This window comes from Anoplopoma fimbria, chromosome 20 (assembly GCF_027596085.1).
Source record: "Anoplopoma fimbria isolate UVic2021 breed Golden Eagle Sablefish chromosome 20, Afim_UVic_2022, whole genome shotgun sequence".
In the NCBI taxonomy this organism is placed as follows: domain Eukaryota; kingdom Metazoa; phylum Chordata; class Actinopteri; order Perciformes; family Anoplopomatidae; genus Anoplopoma; species Anoplopoma fimbria.
In genome coordinates, this window is record NC_072468.1 from 4,743,759 (window position 1) to 4,762,170 (window position 18,412).

The 18,412-nt window shown below is 40.5% G+C and overlaps 1 protein-coding gene across 1 annotated transcript in view; it reads left to right on the forward strand.

Moving 5' to 3' along the window:
• The window catches only part of LOC129109607 (A disintegrin and metalloproteinase with thrombospondin motifs 16), a 48,185-nt gene that overhangs the window by 23,941 nt on the left and 5,832 nt on the right, over positions 1–18,412 (forward strand). The window contains exons 11-18 of the mRNA XM_054621713.1: positions 2,576–2,671; positions 5,421–5,569; positions 6,923–7,095; positions 7,251–7,381; positions 7,701–7,824; positions 8,003–8,247; positions 8,445–8,580; positions 10,262–10,388. Coding sequence (XP_054477688.1) covers positions 2,576–2,671; positions 5,421–5,569; positions 6,923–7,095; positions 7,251–7,381; positions 7,701–7,824; positions 8,003–8,247; positions 8,445–8,580; positions 10,262–10,388 — 1,181 coding nt within the window. The remainder of the gene's footprint in view (positions 1–2,575; positions 2,672–5,420; positions 5,570–6,922; positions 7,096–7,250; positions 7,382–7,700; positions 7,825–8,002; positions 8,248–8,444; positions 8,581–10,261; positions 10,389–18,412) is intronic.

An 18,412-nucleotide genomic window follows, 5' to 3' on the forward strand; every position in this document is an offset into this window, starting at 1 on the left:
CTCATACACACACATGCATGCATACCGTACTCTCTCACACACGCAAACACAAAATAAACAATGAGAGTTATAATTCTGCTCATGAAATACTCACTGGGATGGATAACTAAATATACACTGGAGCGTTGCCAATGGGAATCTCTACATGTTGCTCTCCCATTGTCTCATTACTGCTGATGTTACTGTTTGAGAGTCCCTGCCTGAGTCCAGATAGGGTATAGATTACTTCAGTGTTTAATGGCACTGTAAAGATGTTTGAAATGATTGGCGTTCTTGCATCTGGATAAGTAATCTTCCTGTGTATAACAATGGGACCCCAACTGAACCCAAGCTAAAGATGCACCTGCCCTTCCAAAGAAAAGGAGTCCTTCCAAAAACAGTACTTTCTTTTGCCCTCATTCTGACACAGCTCACTTTTTACTTTGCAGGTTAGTCTAGCCCTGCACAATGTGTGCATATATGAACTCTGTCAGCAAACTCATTAAGACCAAAATAAACTGGCCACCATGTTTACCTCCCTGAAAAATAGGCTCTTGGGAATACTTGCACAATGTTGAGATTTCGTCTGTTTCACCTTGTAACGTGTCTTCCTAATGTTAACATTAACAACAACGCATTTTAGGGCCAAAAATAGAGCATGTGATTGGCCCCTTAAACTGTAAGACTATAGCAACTTATGTCACAACATTTCATAAAAGAAATTCAGGTCATGGTGTGCAATTTTTCTGCTGTGCAGCCCTTATGGTCATTTGTGTTGCCATTGATTAAGATGAAGTTGACCTATCTCCCACCTAGGGATTTATTCCGTACTCCAAGTTCCTATCCAGTTTATTAATTTATCTATTCTGGCAATGTTTCAACCAGCATTTTTCCTGTCGCACCTGAAACAGACACACTGACCAACTTTTTCTGGCTGAAGCCGTGGTGACTCCTAAATATGCGCAATGGGAAAACTACCTTGTTCCACAATATATCTTTCAGGCAGAGCATTGTCTTCATGTATCAAACATTATTAGTTCTTATGGCTTTGAAGCATCAACACTTGACATGGAATGGAGATTCAATGCTTCTAATACAGGGAATTGTGGTTAACATTGTTTGGAAACTGAATAAATTGTAATGGATCAGAATATGGGACAGGACTGGAAAGAAGACAAAGTCAAGAAAAGTCTTTCTTTTCCTTTAGAAATTGCTTTTGAAGTTTTCTGCTTTATTGAAGAAGATGTTGGAAAAAAGTTGGGGAAGGGGCTTTAAAATGCTTCAGAGATAATTTGCTTGGATACCCATGATATTAGCACATGGTTTCCTACTTGCTACTTCCGACTGCCTGCTTAAACATTGAAACATCCATGCATCATTTCAGCTATAGGATATTTTAGAATTACTCCCTCATGGTTTTGTTTTTGGTCCTGCACTGTCTTTTTTCATGCACCTGGTAGAGGCGTGGCGCACAGTCCCCAAGCAGCACTCATGCTCACTGTCTTTCCAGGCAAAAAATAAACAAAAAATAAACTCAGTGATGCAATTCATTGTGTAATGAATTCATATTTCATGAAACTTTTTGGAAGACAATGTCAAGATAAGGTTCAGCTGGAGGAGCCAAATTATATTCTCAATGGTGTGTGTGGTTAGATAAAGCTGGGTTACCCTTGCAAAAAGCAAAATATCAAGTGTGGGTGTTTTTCGCCTTTCTCTCTTCAACTCAGTTTCTGTCCCACTCTGTCCATCATCTCTCTCTGTCTTTCTCTTCCATCACCCACTCACTCTTGTCCCTGTTTCTCTCTGCCATTTTTACTGCTACAAAAGGCCTGAGCAAGCAAAACAGCTGGACAAATCGGCCTTGGGATGAATTCCATGGTGGCTCTTGGCAGCAACAAGCTGAGGCCAAGGTGCCTGTCAACATCTGCACTGAGTTGTCAAAATCTGATATAGTCATTCAGAAAGTAATAGAGTGGATATGTTGAAAAAGCAGCATACCATGTTTCTCAGGCAATGTGAGCAGGGAAAGCACCCGGTGCTCCCACATGAATCTTTCAGAACTCTGCTGAGAAACACAGCCATGACGTCATCTAAGTTGAGGTCAATTTTTCACTGTTAATACACATAATTGCATAACATTATCTCTGTTTGTATCCATTGTGGGTTTCACTTTTCCTGATCATAAGATGTACTGTATGTTAGGCCAAGAAAATATTTGAAATTACTTCTGCAGCTTTATCAATTAATTGTTTTGTCATTCGGCTGCAGAAACAATGGATGTGCATTTTTTATTATAACTGATGCAAGGCCTGTGGGATGATAGAATGTTGTTATCCTAGCTACTGAAGCATAAATATTTTGGAGATACAAGGTTGCTGCACGCTGAAAGCTTTCCAGAAGCTCATTATTCAGACAATCTCTATTTCAGCAAGTTTCCATCTGCATGTTTTAATAGTTCTCTACTGGCAAAATAGCAATGTTAGCATTATTTATTGTTCTTCCAATCGCTAGCTCTGTTAACAGCTGTTGTGAGATACTGATACTGAGCAGGGGGAATATATAATTGACTCTCTGCTTTTCTCCTATGTTGTTCCAGGATATCTGCAAGGCTCTGTGGTGCCACCGTGTTGGTAGGAAGTGTGAGACCAAGTTCATGCCAGCAGCTGAAGGCTCTGCCTGCGGCCCTGATATGGTGACTTAACACGTGTATTTGTGTGTGTGTGTGTGTGTGAGGTGGAGGGGGCTGGGCAATATGCTCACAAGATTAGTCACCTCAAGAGTGGTATAACATGACTTTCATGGGAACCAATTCATTTCCATTGGACTTTTTTAGCCATTGCCTTTGAGGCAATTCAAGTGTTCTGACCAAAACATTTCTAGCGGCTGGCAGGAACATAGTGCTAGAAGCCTCCTTTTCAGCCTTTTTTTTATATATATATATATATATTAAATACAAGCCCCCTTCAGGGGGTAGAATTAGCCTTTAATCATACCAACACTGAGATAAAGTGTTCCATTTTAGCCAAAGGAGCCAAAATGATTTTGCAGTTTTAAGGCCTGTTTTGTCAAATGAGGACAGCATGTGATTTTTTTTCTGTTTACTTGACTGTTGCCAGCACACTGCTCCATGGCAACATCTTAAATCCACAAATGAAAGGCACCAAACAATAGCCTCTCACAAACTTATTTGCAGTTTTGGTGAAATATGCTCAACAACACAATTCAAACAAGAACATTGGAAGGGACAGCTGTAATATTCCGTGCATGTTAACGGACTGAGCTGCACAAGACCAATGAAATAAGTGAATTCAATTTTGTAGTGGATTTTCCCTTTAAGGCATCAGTTGACTCAGAATTATTTTCACTGTGCTGCTTAGTATAATCAGCTGTGTGACATTTAGTTTAAGAGGGGTAGAGCTTGTAAAGAGATGTCTCACACACAGATGCATGCATAGATTCCTCCTCCAAGGGATACCACTGACATCTGAGTGAGTTAAGTGTACAAGACAAAGAGCGATACTATGTTATATGGTGAACAGAGCGAAATTGATGGAGAAACCGTCATTAAAGTAAAAGTTGTTGAGTGTTTCAATGTTGTGTAGTGCAAATAATTTAACCCAATTTGGCCATTTCAAAACAAAAGGCCTTGAACTGAGTGACACTGCACTTTGTTCAGGCATCTTTTTACACACTAATGCCTTTGTCCCAGTCCAGACTAATAAATCTACTTCTCAGCAAAGAGTTTGTATTCACTTTGATTCGGGGTTCATTTGAGTACAGTCTCGGTGAAAACTCTTTTTGATAGAGGTACCATACTCTCCCTCTATTATTTTACCTCAGGGAGCAGCTGCAATTGGTTTGTTGCTGACGTGGCGAAAAATATGCCGTTGGGGCTCGGGCCAAAAAGCAATCTGTGCTCTTTATTTATTCTTTGTTTCATTCCTTACTTCTTTCAAGATGATTCTCCCCCAAGGCTCGCTCTCTCTCTTACCCTCTCTCCCCTGACAGCCCCTCATCCACATTTTCTTCTCAATATATTGAACTTGATGGTTTAATCCCGCCCTTTCCCTCCACGGGACAATTAACCGAACACAAACAATGACAGGCTCACTTAGGAATCCGTGGCACTCAGCCGCAGGGGGAAAACTGAGGGGAAATCAGCTGTTCTAACTCTTGAGTCGAGGACCTCGAGATTAGTCGGAGGGGTGTGTGAGACTGTGTGTGTTCCAGTGTGTGTCCTGTGGCAGGCATGGACACAAAATGAGAACTAGACCAGCTTAATATATGGCCCCTCAATCAATACTAATTCATGAGTGAGTTTTGTGTGCACACTGTGTGTTTTTGCTTGCTTGAGATCAATCCAAGGCGGGCAGTTGGTGACTGATGTCATCTTGACACGCACAAATCCAGTTCAATCCTGTGTGCCAGCAAACAGCCATGTGACATAATGCTGCTTTTACTAAGTCAAGATTCTTACTTCATATTGAGGGATTTTGACTGCTCATTTTTGCAATATAAGATTGGTTGGTTTGGTAAGGACTCAGCCTTTTTTAAAGGTAAATACAGTAAACAACTTGAGCTTCCTGTAGCACCTCTATCATCATCATCATCAGTACACTCAGACAAACTGCATTTTAAATACTTGCCATTTAGTTTAATATTCCTAGCCTTGCCTGGTTGCCATATCATGGAACACATTTTGCACTGATCATGGGTGGAAAGCCACTTAGTCAGAGTGGCCACTGTGCAGAGGAGTGGTGGAATCTGAGGAGGTAATTGTGAACCAGACTGCAATCCTCTCTGCAGGGTAAAAAGAAGCAGCTGGTGACTTCATGGGAGCACATGGCTTTCTGCCTCACCAAATTGGGAGAAGATGGGTATATATTTTTTAAATACATGGCAATAACCTGCTGGTTCTGGTTAAGTTCTTTCAAGAATAATGTCCACACCTTTTATGATTACGGATGATCAAGTCACAAAAAGGCTATTTTTTAAGAATTAGGGAAAATACAAATGTCAATACGGTGAAGGGCAACATAATATGCAAATACGATAGACTGTAGAAGAATATCCTTGTCAGGTATGAGACAATTTTTCCACATTTCAGTTGAGTGTTTGCCCCAGCCCTGTTAATTCTGGCTGGTGAAAGCTGAAGGTAGAGGCTGTCCAAAAAGCAGCAGCACTGGAGTTTCTCGAATAGATTGGGAGTATGTAACCAGGACTGGACCACAACCTTTTTGACAGCAGTTAAACCTAAAAAGCAATATCTTACAGACATCTTCTATGGTTTGACAGACAGTCATCATAAAGTAGAGAATGGACAGGGTCCACTGGAAAGTCTTTGTTTTTGACACTTTAATGACACCATGCTCTTCCCTCTGCTGCCTCAGTCTGTCTGCCTTCCTCCGCTCCACTCATAATTCCTCTGTCTCATTCTCCAGTGGTGTCGTAGGGGCCAGTGTGTGAAGCAGGGTGACGAGGGCCCGAGGCCTCAGCATGGCCAGTGGTCAGAGTGGTCCTCCTGGTCAGCCTGCTCGCGGAGCTGTGAGAGCGGAGTCACCTATCGGGAGCGCCAGTGCAACAACCCAAGGTAGAGATATACACAATAACAGTCCCTAACAAAGAAGTACAGTGGAGCATGTTAGCAACAAGTTATATACTGTTGCAATCAGTTTAAGAGGCGTTTGGAATTTTGGGAGAATTAGATAAGGAGATTGGTACCATCTCAATTTTGCAAGGAACTCAAACTAATAGCTGTTTCACCCAGTCTTAATGGGAAGTGAAGCTAACCACATCCTGGCTCTAGTAATTGATTTTCTTTAAGAACGCTCGAACGCAAGAAAGAGTGTTTTCCAAAATGTCTAACATTTTCTTTAATGAATCTGTCAGCATGGAGTGGATTTGTACATTTCACCAAACATATAACAAGTAACCCTTTCAAACTTATATACTGAAAAGCTCAAAACAAGGGTAAAGCCCACAGCTAAAGCTTACCTTCAGTATGCTGTTGTTGCCTTCTTGCAAAACTACTTGAATCACATCAAAAATATCAACTTTGACCATTTCCTAAATTTCAGGACACACTGAAGATTTGTCAAGTGACTATGTTTTGGTCAGGAGACGGCCTGTACTGTTTGTGAATGCAAGACTCAAGGCCAAGAGTATATTAGGAACATGTGATTAAAATAGTGAGGATCACTCACATGGGTTTGTCGCTTCATCACTTATCTACTCACTTAGTCCCTATACTCATCAGTCGCTCAGGATTATTTGCTCCGGCCGTCAGTAAAGGGCCCTATCCAAAATGCCGGGGCCTCCTCTTTATCATGTCATGCCAAGATCCTGAAAAGTGGTGGGCTAAATAAGACAGAGGGTGTTGAGGAGAAAGAGAGGGAGATGGTGGTGGAGGGTAAGGAAGAAAAAGGGGAAGGGAAAGGGGGGTTGGAGAGATGACAGAGAAGGGATTAAAAAAGCAAAAGATGAAATGCAGAAATTTAAAAGAAGAGAATTTTTGAGCGAGCGAGAGATAAGTGAGAATGTGATTAGAGGGCTTATAGAAGGTGTAATTGACCCGTGGAAGGGATTTTAAGAAACACAGCCTGGGGATATACACCTGTGATTGGAGAAGCCTTCACATACAGGCACATACACGGCCAAGCACGCCTATTATTCATGCCGGTACACAGAATTACAATTTAATTCTATGTTATTTGTAATTCAACACACTTTTGCTCACTCAGTTCAAATGCAACACAAGTGTTTTATTTCTTCCTCAGAATTTCTCGTTCATACAGCGCAATCAGATACCACCTAGTGTTACATATCATCCACTCACACACATATGAGAAGAAATCAGCACGTTTTGATTATATTCTAGTGACATACTGAATATCAAATATACAGTATTGTGCAACAAATGTTTTTTTTCAATCCTTCTCTGCAGACCTGCATATGGAGGGAATTTCTGTGAGGGCTCCTCCAGGTCGTACAAACTTTGCAACACTCAGGATTGTCCCGCAAACACCCCTGACTACAGAGCGCAGCAGTGCGCCGAGTTCAACGGCAAACAGTTCAGAGGATGGTACTACAGCTGGAGGCCATACACCAGAGTAGATGGTGAGACAACTGTCCCTCAACTTTTCATTTTTAAAATTACTCAAGAATGATAAAAAAATACATTTTGGGATAGGCTTTTACCAACGGGGAATATCATGTTAGTAAACTATTTGCTTGTTGTCTGCGGCTCCTGTGGTTATCTTCTTTCCTCCCAGATCAAGATGTATGTAAGCTGTACTGCTTTGCTGAGGGTTATGATTTCTTCTTTGCCCTGGCCAGCAAAGTTAAGGATGGGACACTCTGCTCACAGGACAGCTCTAATGTCTGTATTGACGGACTGTGTGAGGTAATACTTCTAAATGTCAAGCAGTGAGACAGTAACACTGTTTGACTGAAGACTGATTTCAAAGTGTTTGGAGTTTTTGAAGATGATATCTTAATTGAAGTCTTTGAAGTTAAGATTTAGCATCAGGAGAACATCAATAGACACCCTTGTTGTGCTGTTTCACCACTACTTTAAATGTCATAAAAAATAAAATGTTGACTGGTTACCACTTAAAGGATAGGCTAAATTATGTTTTTTTTCAACTGATGGAATTCATTTTATAGTCTTATGTGTATAATCTACTTTCTTCAATTGAATCAATTATGTTTTTCTCCCACAGAGAGTGGGCTGTGATCGTGTTTTGGGCTCCACGGCTGTGCCTGATGCTTGCGGGGTGTGTAAGGGAGACAACTCCACCTGCAAGATCTACAAAGGACAGTACACCAAGCAGCATTATACCAACCGTAAGTCTGAGTAGTTAAGTTGATCACCTCATTGGCTTTTGGGGATTTAATTTAAGACATTTTAAAAGCTAATGATTTTTTTTTATCCCGACTGAATTTTCCCTACCTTTTATTTCTTTATAGCTCATACACAGCCGCAATATGTGCAGGTTGCTTAATATTTTGTTCTCTTTCTCAGAGTACTATGGGGTGGTAACAATCCCAGCAGGAGCTCGGAGTATCCGTGTGTTGGAACTGAATACGTCCAGCTCCTACCTGGCTGTCAGGGACACCCAGAGACGTTACTACCTGAACGGGCACTGGACCGTGGACTGGCCAGGCCGACACCCCATCGCTGGAGCTATTTTTGAGTACAAGAGACCATACAACAGACCAGAGAGCCTCATATCAACTGGCCCCACTAATGAGACACTAGTCATAGAGGTAAGGACCCCTGGACACAGAAAGTATTGCTTTGACTGATGTAATACATTTAATATCTCAATTTATGTATATATTTGTACAACTAGGTTTCTTTCATTCTTTTGACATTCTTTCTTTACTTCCCATGATTGTGTAGGTCTATATAATTGTGCTACTTTTTTTGTCTCATGGCTCTTACCACATTCTCTCTCTTGTAGATATTGTTGCAGGGCAGGAACCCAGGTGTACGTTGGGAATACACTCTGAAGAAAGCTGATGAGAAAAGGAACCACATCAAACACAACTATACATGGGCCATCATACGCTCTCAATGCTCAGCTACTTGTGCTGGAGGTAAGTGTAAAAATGAAAGACATTTTTTTATTTGCGTTGTTAAATCACACTAAAATCACACGTGTTTTTTCTCAACTGCAATGATAGATGTGTTCAGAGCATGGTATGGTCCTTTTCATCTCCCTTGTCAAGTTCAATTTGCTGTGCAGGTTTAGCTTTTCTTCTGCTTGTTAGAAAATGAACAATACTTTTGGTTGTTTTTTTACGTAGATGTAATTCTAAACTTATTTAAAACTCTATTGTGTGGATGAAAAAGAACAGAACACCTTCAGATCCTCAATCTGGGCCAGCATCTAAAGCTCATGTCTGACCTCTCTGATCTGTAATAAGGCTCTTAGCTTCAGGTTAAATGGAGAGGGGAGCGTTCCCATCATTACTAAGGGGACATTAGTAGCTGCTGTTTGGGACTGGTGGGACCTCTTCTTGTTCTATTGGAGACCTGCTATTACATGCACACACACACACACACACACACACACACACACACACACACACACACACACACACACACACACACACACACACACAGAGATACGCTAAAGGAAACAAGCCCACACATGCATGACTTTGACCAGTGGCCTTTGTCCCACCTGAGGCCTAGTATTAAATGAGCACACACACACATGCAAACTTTGTTGTGATGACCTGGGGAGGCCCTGGCATGGTGATTTGAGGCTGGAGGTCAGTCCAAAAATGTGTATTGGAGTGCAGTGCATGTATGTGCACGGGTGTGTGTGTGTGTGTGTGTGTGTGTGTGTGTGTGTGTGTGTGTGTGTGTGTGTGTGTGTGTGTGTGTGTGTGTGTGTGTGTGTGTGTGTGTGTGTGCACTTGAGTGTGAACAAAGCGCCCAGTGTAGAGTTCCCATTGATTGACACTGCAGGTTAAAGTTCCCCACCCTGGTCTGTTGCAGTCCACCCTAACCACCTCCGCCTCTTTGTGTCCTGATTGTAGGCCATGATGGGTTGGGGGTCATTTGCTTTATTAAAGAGTGTGACTGACTAACTCACCTGAATGAGTTTGGATGTGCAGATTGACCATGCCCAAGGCCAAATACCAACCAGCTGATCTGTGAAGCTGGGATTCAAGTTTCTAATAAATCAATGTGGACTTTCAGATCTACATTTGTACCAAAACAAATGTTAGGGTATTTATTAATTATTTTATTTGGTTTAATGAAATAATTTATTTCAAATGTTTCAGAACCAAAAACTTTATTAGCGCATCACACATGCAGAACGAGGTGTGCTGAGAAGACACACATGTTTAGATATCCACCAACTTTCCTTCAGCTACCTATAAGATATTTTATAGGTATAATGTTGTATATTTAACCGGTTTCACATATTGCAGGTCTATTATGTGCAAACATTTTATAGCATCCTGACAAGTAACTTGACACTCAAAGACTTACGCAACAATGCTGTTTTGTTCCAAATGCTGTTTCCAAGACCAGGAATGAGCCAGGCAGCTCAATAACACTGGTGTTATAACCCATCAGTGCCAATAAACTATAATACCCCTCTTCATAACTATCTAATCCATCAGTGTAAATATGAGCCTGAAGTTTTGTTTTACCGCTATCTCATAGTAGCCAACTGGCAGACGGAATATAGTGTCAGACAAAATGATAATCTCCTTTTACGATGATGTGCCTGAAATTATTCATAAATCACCCATACAGGTCAGATGAACACGAAGTCAGCATGTTACAAAGACTTGAGAGTGCAAGTGAATACATCCTACTGCAATCCCAGATCTCGACCAGCTACTGGACTGATGCCCTGCAACACCCAACCATGTCCCGCCAGGTCAGACCCTCTGCTCTGTTACATCTATGTTGTTTTGGCTAGCCATAGTGGTGACGGTAAGTGATGCAAGTAAATCTACTTCGTAACAGTAGACGTTTTTTTATGGAATTAAAGAGTTCTCCATCGTGATTGGTCAAGACTCACATGGCTTTAAAATAGATTGCCATAACATTTTGTGCAGGCATTCATGGTCCCCAGGAGATGAATCCTAGTAACTTTAATGATTCCCTGACTTTTCTACTAGGGACACCATGAGGTAAACATTTTGGTGAACTATCTCAGCAACTATTGGATGGATTGTCATCAATTTTGTGACAGTCATTTATGTCCCCCTCAGGATGAAGAGCTTTTATTCAGTCATCATTAGTTCAAAATTAAATGATAACAAATTTGTCCAGTTTTTGGGATTATAACTAAATTACTGTTGACATTACCACCAGCCTCAACTGTGTGTGTTAGTGCTAATTGGCAAATATTAGCATGCTTGCATGCTAAACAGAGGTTGTGAACGTGGTCAACATTATACCTGCTAGCATTGTCATTGTTAGAATGTTAACATGCTGATATTAGCATTAAACTCAAGAATCTCTGGGCGAAAGTACAGCCGCTTGCCTGGCTGTAGACTTTTATTGTTCGGATTAGAGTTTATGTACTCACTACTCATTCAACTCAAGCCTGAGTAATGTCAATGACAATCCAGGCCTCAAATGTAAATGAATGACCTCATTAATATATCTATGCTCGGGCTCTCACTGTGGACATCATTAAAAAATTGTATTTGAACGGTGCAGACATTTCCTCATATTTTCCTGATACATGCTTTTGGATGGAAAAAGACAGAATATAGTTGGCCTATCCAGACTTCTAGACTTTCGGGTATGTAAATGATTCAATTGTTAAACTGGCGTAGCTTGTAAGGGATATATTTTGTGTACTGTAGGCTATGTGACAGCCAGATCCATTGTTGGCTGTTACCGCTCGACATTCTGTACATGCATGTTCATGTTTGAAACTTGAGGAGGCAGCTTTAGGGGCCATTAGCCAAATAGGTTGATACAGTTGTCAAGCTCACCATGCTTGTGAAGAGATTTTCTTGTGGACTGTATTTTAAGTATTCTCTCTACATAGTCTTAATATCATTTTTGTCTGTCTTTTCTTTTTCTGAATCTCTCATCCTACTTCACCATATGTAGCTTTAGTCTTTTGTCTTCTTACCTTCTGTCCTTTTCACTTTCCTCCTCCCTCACTGCTTCTGACCGCCATGTGTTATTGGTCGACACCTACACATCTGTTCTATAATTTCTTGACATGCTATGTCAAAATGAGCTGTTTATTGGTTGAGTCAACTCTTCCGAACTTCCCACACCATCTTCATATAATAGATCGAATTAGGGGTTTCAAGCAGCGCTCACTGTATCCGCCACCCTTTCCCAGCCCAGTACAGCACCTGTTCTATGATGATGACAATTTCCTCTCATGTCATGAAAAATAACCTGCATTTTGAACATGCGTGAGAGACACGGGGGAAAATGGGAAGTTTCAATGGATATTCTCTTCGTGTCTTCATCCAATTTTGCATGATACCTCACCAACTGTCAGGAACGGTTAGCTTCTGTGTTTGTTTAACTCAGCAGGCCAAGGACTTATAAACCTTTTCACATGCAGCATCACTGTGGGACCCAAGCTCATAACAAAAAGCCAGTTCTCTGGCCCCATAAAGATCCACCTGAGACATCCCTTTTTGAACATAGTTTAAGAAACAATGCTTTATGCAAAATGCACTGCTTCACTGAAGTGATGAAGCATGTTGGTTCCACCAAACCCTTTTGATCCTCATAATTTGTTTCCCACAAGAGATCACCATAAACAAGTTGGATTTGCAGTTGGTAACCTGTTATCATATTTTGAGGTTCCAGTTCAGGATGCTGTGGCCAAGAGGTATTTTTGTAAAATGTCACTGCTGTCACTTAGAGTGGCACTTACACATTTTCCATGATGTATGATGATACCAGACAGGGAGAAGGTTTGAGCAAGCCAACTAATGGTTTTGTGGTTTCAGGGTGAGGTTCCGTGGGATCTTGGCGCAGTGTATTTGGTTTGGTCACTGTCTATACCCCTGACTCACAGAGCCAAGGCAGAGGATCAAAGATCAGTCAACGTGGTCCGATGCTGCGGACATCATAGGGAGTGGTGCGTTTGCTGACAGGCAGGACATGTATGAACACAGACACACATAAAGACACACACTGGGGAAATGTCCCTCCCTTGTCTGTTCTGCTCTGGACAGTGTCAAGAAGGGTAACACCGTGGCCAAGAAACAAATCAGTGAAAGACACTCTTGGGATAACATCGGTTTTAAAGAGAGAGGAAATTTTGATGATGAAAATGGGATTTTTTTTAAGTCAAGTAATGCTGTGTAAGGTTGCTATTGTAGGTATGAGGTGAAGTAACCAGACATGCTAATGTTGGTTTGGAAAAAGGCTAGAAAAAGAGACCACCCTCTGAGTTACAGTTGCTAAGATATAATTAGACAATGTTTGGGAGGAGTAAACAGTGAAATATTCTAGACTTTGTATGAAATAATTAAATATATTAGCTCTGGTAATGGCTTATAACTTCCTTCAATGTCAACAGTTGTTAGCCAAGGCTAACAATTAAGGTAGCAGGTACGCTACAACCTGAACAGAGTATGTGTAGAGCCTATATCAGGACTACCACTGCACAGGTAGAGGAAAGTTACAGTATAGTAGATGCCTGTCTCAAAAGGAATAACAAGAGCATTAATCTAGAGGCTTTTGACAGATGCTGTTCAGGCGTCAACTCCTCTGTGCCTCTTTTCTGAGTATTCCCTAATCCACTTTTAGCTTTAGTCTGAAATGTCAGACAGATTCTTGCAAATGAAGTGGACACTGCTGACAAGTTGTGTTTTGATTTACAAGCAGAGAGTGGTTAAGCTGAGACACTGACCTCATCTTGGTCAGTGTTAAATGTGGGTGTCAAGAGAAATTCACCAAATGTGACTTTGTCCCCTGCATGAAAACTGTTAAGTTATGTTGTGGCCAAGTCAAGCCTTTTAAAACACTCTAAGAAGTCTCAGTAGTTTTCGATATTAGAAGGCCAAGCATGAGACAGGCACAATAAGGCCTTGTTTCATCTTTGCCTCTGGACATCAGGGCCTCTATTGTTGTGAGCGCTTTCTATAAAAGTGTTTGCGAAATGCCTGAAATGTAATCTGATATAGGGGTTTTCCATTTTGAGTAGCAATGAGATATAAAATTGCAGGACAGAAACAGATAAAGAGGAAAAGCAAATATCATCAAATGTTAAGTGTTAAGAGATTCTGGAATGCAGGTTTTCTTATATTTGCAGTACAGTTTTTGTAATGCATATAAAGTAAACGTAAAATAAATTATACAGGATACATGCACTCATTGCAATTGTTGCTGTCATAATGATGCCAAGAGCAGAATGACTGACCATTAGCTGCGACACATACACACACATACACACACACAGGAAGAAGACAAGGGCAAGAGAAGAACAGTGGTGGTGCTTGGTTGCTATGAAGCTCCCTCACACTCAGACTCTCTCACCGTTTCATCAGCAGTGTTCATACCCAATGAACACTGCAGTAAAAAGTCTAAAACAAGAATAAAATACATCACAGTACCACTGGTGCACACATTTTATTTGTCATCCCAGTCTATCTCCCTATCTTTTGTTCTGGATGCTTTTCTTTGAACTCTCCCATCTTCCGTATGAAGTCATCTCTTCCTTAATCTGCATTCCATTGGCGCTGTCCCAAAACCTTCTGAAAAAACAAAGTATTTTACAGGCCACCAATATTATATAATCAGCACTGAAATCATGGAATCCCAGTTACATTGCCATTTATCTCATGTTTTATGGTAACCAACAGCTGTTCTAAAGGGGATTTTTCCTCTGTATAGCAGTGTCAGGTCCCTATTTTTCCTTTTTGCTCATTTTGTGTCTGTCTCCGTTTTGGAGCAGGTATCCTAGGAAAATCCTGCATGATGACCACAGAACTGTCTCATATTCAGTGACATAAAGTAGCGATCATGTTGAAAGAAAAAGAAAATGACGTGTATATATATATATATATATATATATATATATATATATATATATATATATATATATATATATAAGTCATCAGAAAAGGAGGTCATGTCCCTCCAGAGCTTTGTTAGGTAGGACATGTTAAGTAATTGTGGTTGTGGTTCTTTTTTGTCATCATGTGTACTAATTGTGCAGTATTTTATGCAGTCACTCCTGCTTTGTTTTCACTGTTATACTCAAGAAAAACAAACTGGTACTGTGAGCAGAGAGCACTAGTGCCAGTTTTACAGATTATTCCCACCCAGGCTAGAAATGTCTGTGAGTTGTCAGGCACTTTGTAAGAAAGAGATCACCAAATGTTATGTTAGGATGGCTACCACTAAAACTCCACCTACAGTTTACGTGAACTCTCGAGTTGTATTGGGGTAATTACTGTTACCAAGGATTCTTTTACAAAACAACACAATGTTTGAGTTGCTTAATAATGTAGATAAAGTTCGGTAAGGAAAACACCTTTTAACTTTTGGAAGCTTCGCCATTCTCTGTCAACTGGATCTTTTACAGTATGATAACCAAGCAACAGATTTAAGTATCTTTTGTAAAAGAGGCCAAATGCAGAAAAGAATACGTACCTATTTGTGTCGCCTCTTCACTCCACTTTTCTTTCAGCCACTTTTTCTTTCAGCTCGAAATAAACACACTCTTATAGTGTGTTTGCCCTTGTTGGCCCACATAGGAAAGACTTTTGACATGGAAGAAAAGAAAAACTAGTGATGCCCATCAAGTAACCATGGCAGCTAAATCCAAACTATAAAGAAACTGTCAATAAAGAGTCAGTAAAAACTTCCAAACTGGCATTTTTCACTTATTGTACACAACAGAACCCAATGAGAAACATAGACATTTAACTAGGCTCTTTTTGTTACTGGTTTTCCCAGTATTGTTTTTCATTGACAGCCAATTTAATTGCCAAGGGTGAGCATGACCTTTTTTCTGCCTCCAAATGGACCATGACAGAAAAAATTTGGGAACCAATAGTTCAGTAAAACCTAATATTTCACCTTAAAAATATGTCATATAGAGTTATATTAGCTAATTTAATGCACTCTAAAAATGACTCACTGAATGGTCTCAACTAGGTTTGTCAATTACATACTTGTAGAAATCAGATAACACAAAGGGACATATAACTCGTTACCTATATGTATGTGAAGCAAATGTATGTAGCATATTATGTTTCTATGCCATGCCTACATTAGAAAATTGAATTATGCTGTTTGTGGGTTTATGCAGAGAGGCCAAACAATACAAGCTTTATCTGCACATTTACAGTATGTGATTATACTGGTAATATCTGGTAGCCAGAGACAGTGACTGTTTCCCTTCCATGTGTTTAAGTCACTACTTAACTGCTTACTCATCTCTCAAGACACTGTAGGTACAACAGATGCTTCATTTCCCCTCAACCGCTACACAAACACACAAACACAATACTTGTCTCTGTCCTCTCAGTCTGTCTCGCTGTCTGACTCTGTCTCCCTCTGTCTCTCTCACCCACGGAGGCTTAGGTGAAGCCTTTGAGGTCAGTTGTGAGCTCTTTCTGTCCCACCTCTCACCCATGCACACACACACACACACACACACACACACACACACACACACACACACACACACACACACACACACACACACACACACACACACACACACACACACACACACACACACACACACTGCAGAGAGCTTGGTTGTAAGACCTATTCAGCCTCAGCTGTAAATATAACCCTAGTGACCTGGACACTTTGATGTGACGTCTCTTTTTTCTCTGTGACCTGTCCAACCCTGTCCTTCCACACACACACACACACACACACACACACACACACACACACACACACACACACACACACACACACACACACACACACACACACACACACACACACACACATAAACACATGCGCACACCAAGCAGCCAGCCAAGGATAGCTGTCATTCAACTTTGTTGTGTTTGGGTAGCAGCACTTGCTAACGCTCAGCAGGGATTTGTGGAGCTTTTTAACCAACATACACACTCCGTCTGCTTGTCTGTCTGTCTCACTGCGTCTTTTAAAAATCATCTATAATTCATCTTAGATGTTGATTCTCCTCTCTGATATTTCTTCTTTCCCCTTTGCTTTCTTTTCTCTCTCCTACCTTCTCTTTCTCCACAACTTACACAGTCACACACACACACACACACCGCCCCAATCAGCATTTACTCACTAATGGATGTGTGTGTTTACACTCAGTTGAGGAAGCAGTGATAATGGTGGCTGTAAAGTAATCTCACAACTGTTAACACTTGCCTCCTATCTCCTTCATTACCTACAGCTGGGCCTGCTTAGGTGTGCTTGTGTGAACACACATGTGTGCTTATGTATGTGTGAGTGGAAGCATGGGAAAAAGACACCGACAGAGCTACTGAGCTATTTATGTGTTTTTTTTAGTTTTGAAATATGTGACAGATTTTGAGTGTTTGATTACATTATATATTTTTGGGAACTGCAATTTACACAATTGTCAGATTATCTATAATTTGTAAAATGCAAGATTTACCTCTGAATAAAATAGAGCTTTTAGAGATCTTGTATGCTATCAAGGAACTTTTAGGTAAAGCAATGATGACATATCCCCCACATTATAACGAAGTGGACACTAACAATTGCAGTATCTCAATTTATCTATTTATCAGTGCCTATTATTATGGCAAAATTTTATCTCTAATAAATGAATATTTGTCAAGGAGTTGTTATATAAATATCCAGATATGTATTACATTCTTTTTTCAGTTGGCATTTTATGCCAATATTATCATAAATTTGTGAATTCTTAGGGGGTTCAGGACCCATCAAGCTTTGTAACAACATAAACTGCCAGACTTCAGATATTCAGACAACAATTTAAACATTTCAAGCATAGTTCTCATGTTCCAGCAGTACATTTGCACAGTAATAATATTAGGTAAATCTATCTTTTTCCTGTTGGTTCCAGTCAAAGCCTCCAGGCTTTATTTCCATGCTTTGCAACACTCTGATTACAGTTATTAGCAGCAGTGTAGTGTTGTATATAAAGGTCTCCTATTTCATATAAATTGTTCATAACATGCATATAGTATAGCTACAGCGTTGCGCTGGTTTTGGGTGATCCCAATCATTTGTGTATCCTACTATATTCGAGTTCTATTTCATGGTTTAATCAACCAGAACTGATTTCAGTTGGACATTTTCTGAAATGCGTGTTAGAGTCTAGAACTTTTTTTAAACTAAACTAAAACATATTGTCCTAGTTTATGTGCATATGTTTCTTTTTTTTCACCAAGCATGTGGACCAGATTTTCAAAGTGTACCGGTTTCTTTCAGTTTGTGGGCCCTTCTCGCGTATAAACTGTGAGAAGAGAAGAAACATGTGCTGGACCCACCTTAAACATGCAGGCCAGACTAGACAAGTTATCTGTGGTCGTCCGTCCATCTCTGCAGATCATACTATTCTGAGGCACTGTAGTTATTTTATTTTGCTGTGTCTGCACCCAGTAAGTTGGACTGCACAGGCATTACATCATGGAAAAGAGGTTTCCAATGCCCGCTCACATTTAGAGTATGAAATCATTCTCTCTCACAGTGTGAACGCACACTGACATAAGCAGAGAAACACCCACGCACTGTCATGTACACTTGAAAACTCAAACACGCACACAGTGGCACAGCCGTAAACACTGGTCAGAAGTTATTTAATGCCTCTGGTGAGCATCTAGACAGCGCCATTTAGACCACAGAGGCTATCTGACACTCCGTCCATAGGACATCTGATCCCCCCTGCTTCTGTCCAGAGAGTTTAATGCCTACTCATCCTCCATCATCAAGGCAGAGATCACAAGGTGGTCTGTAACTTGATATGGCATTAAT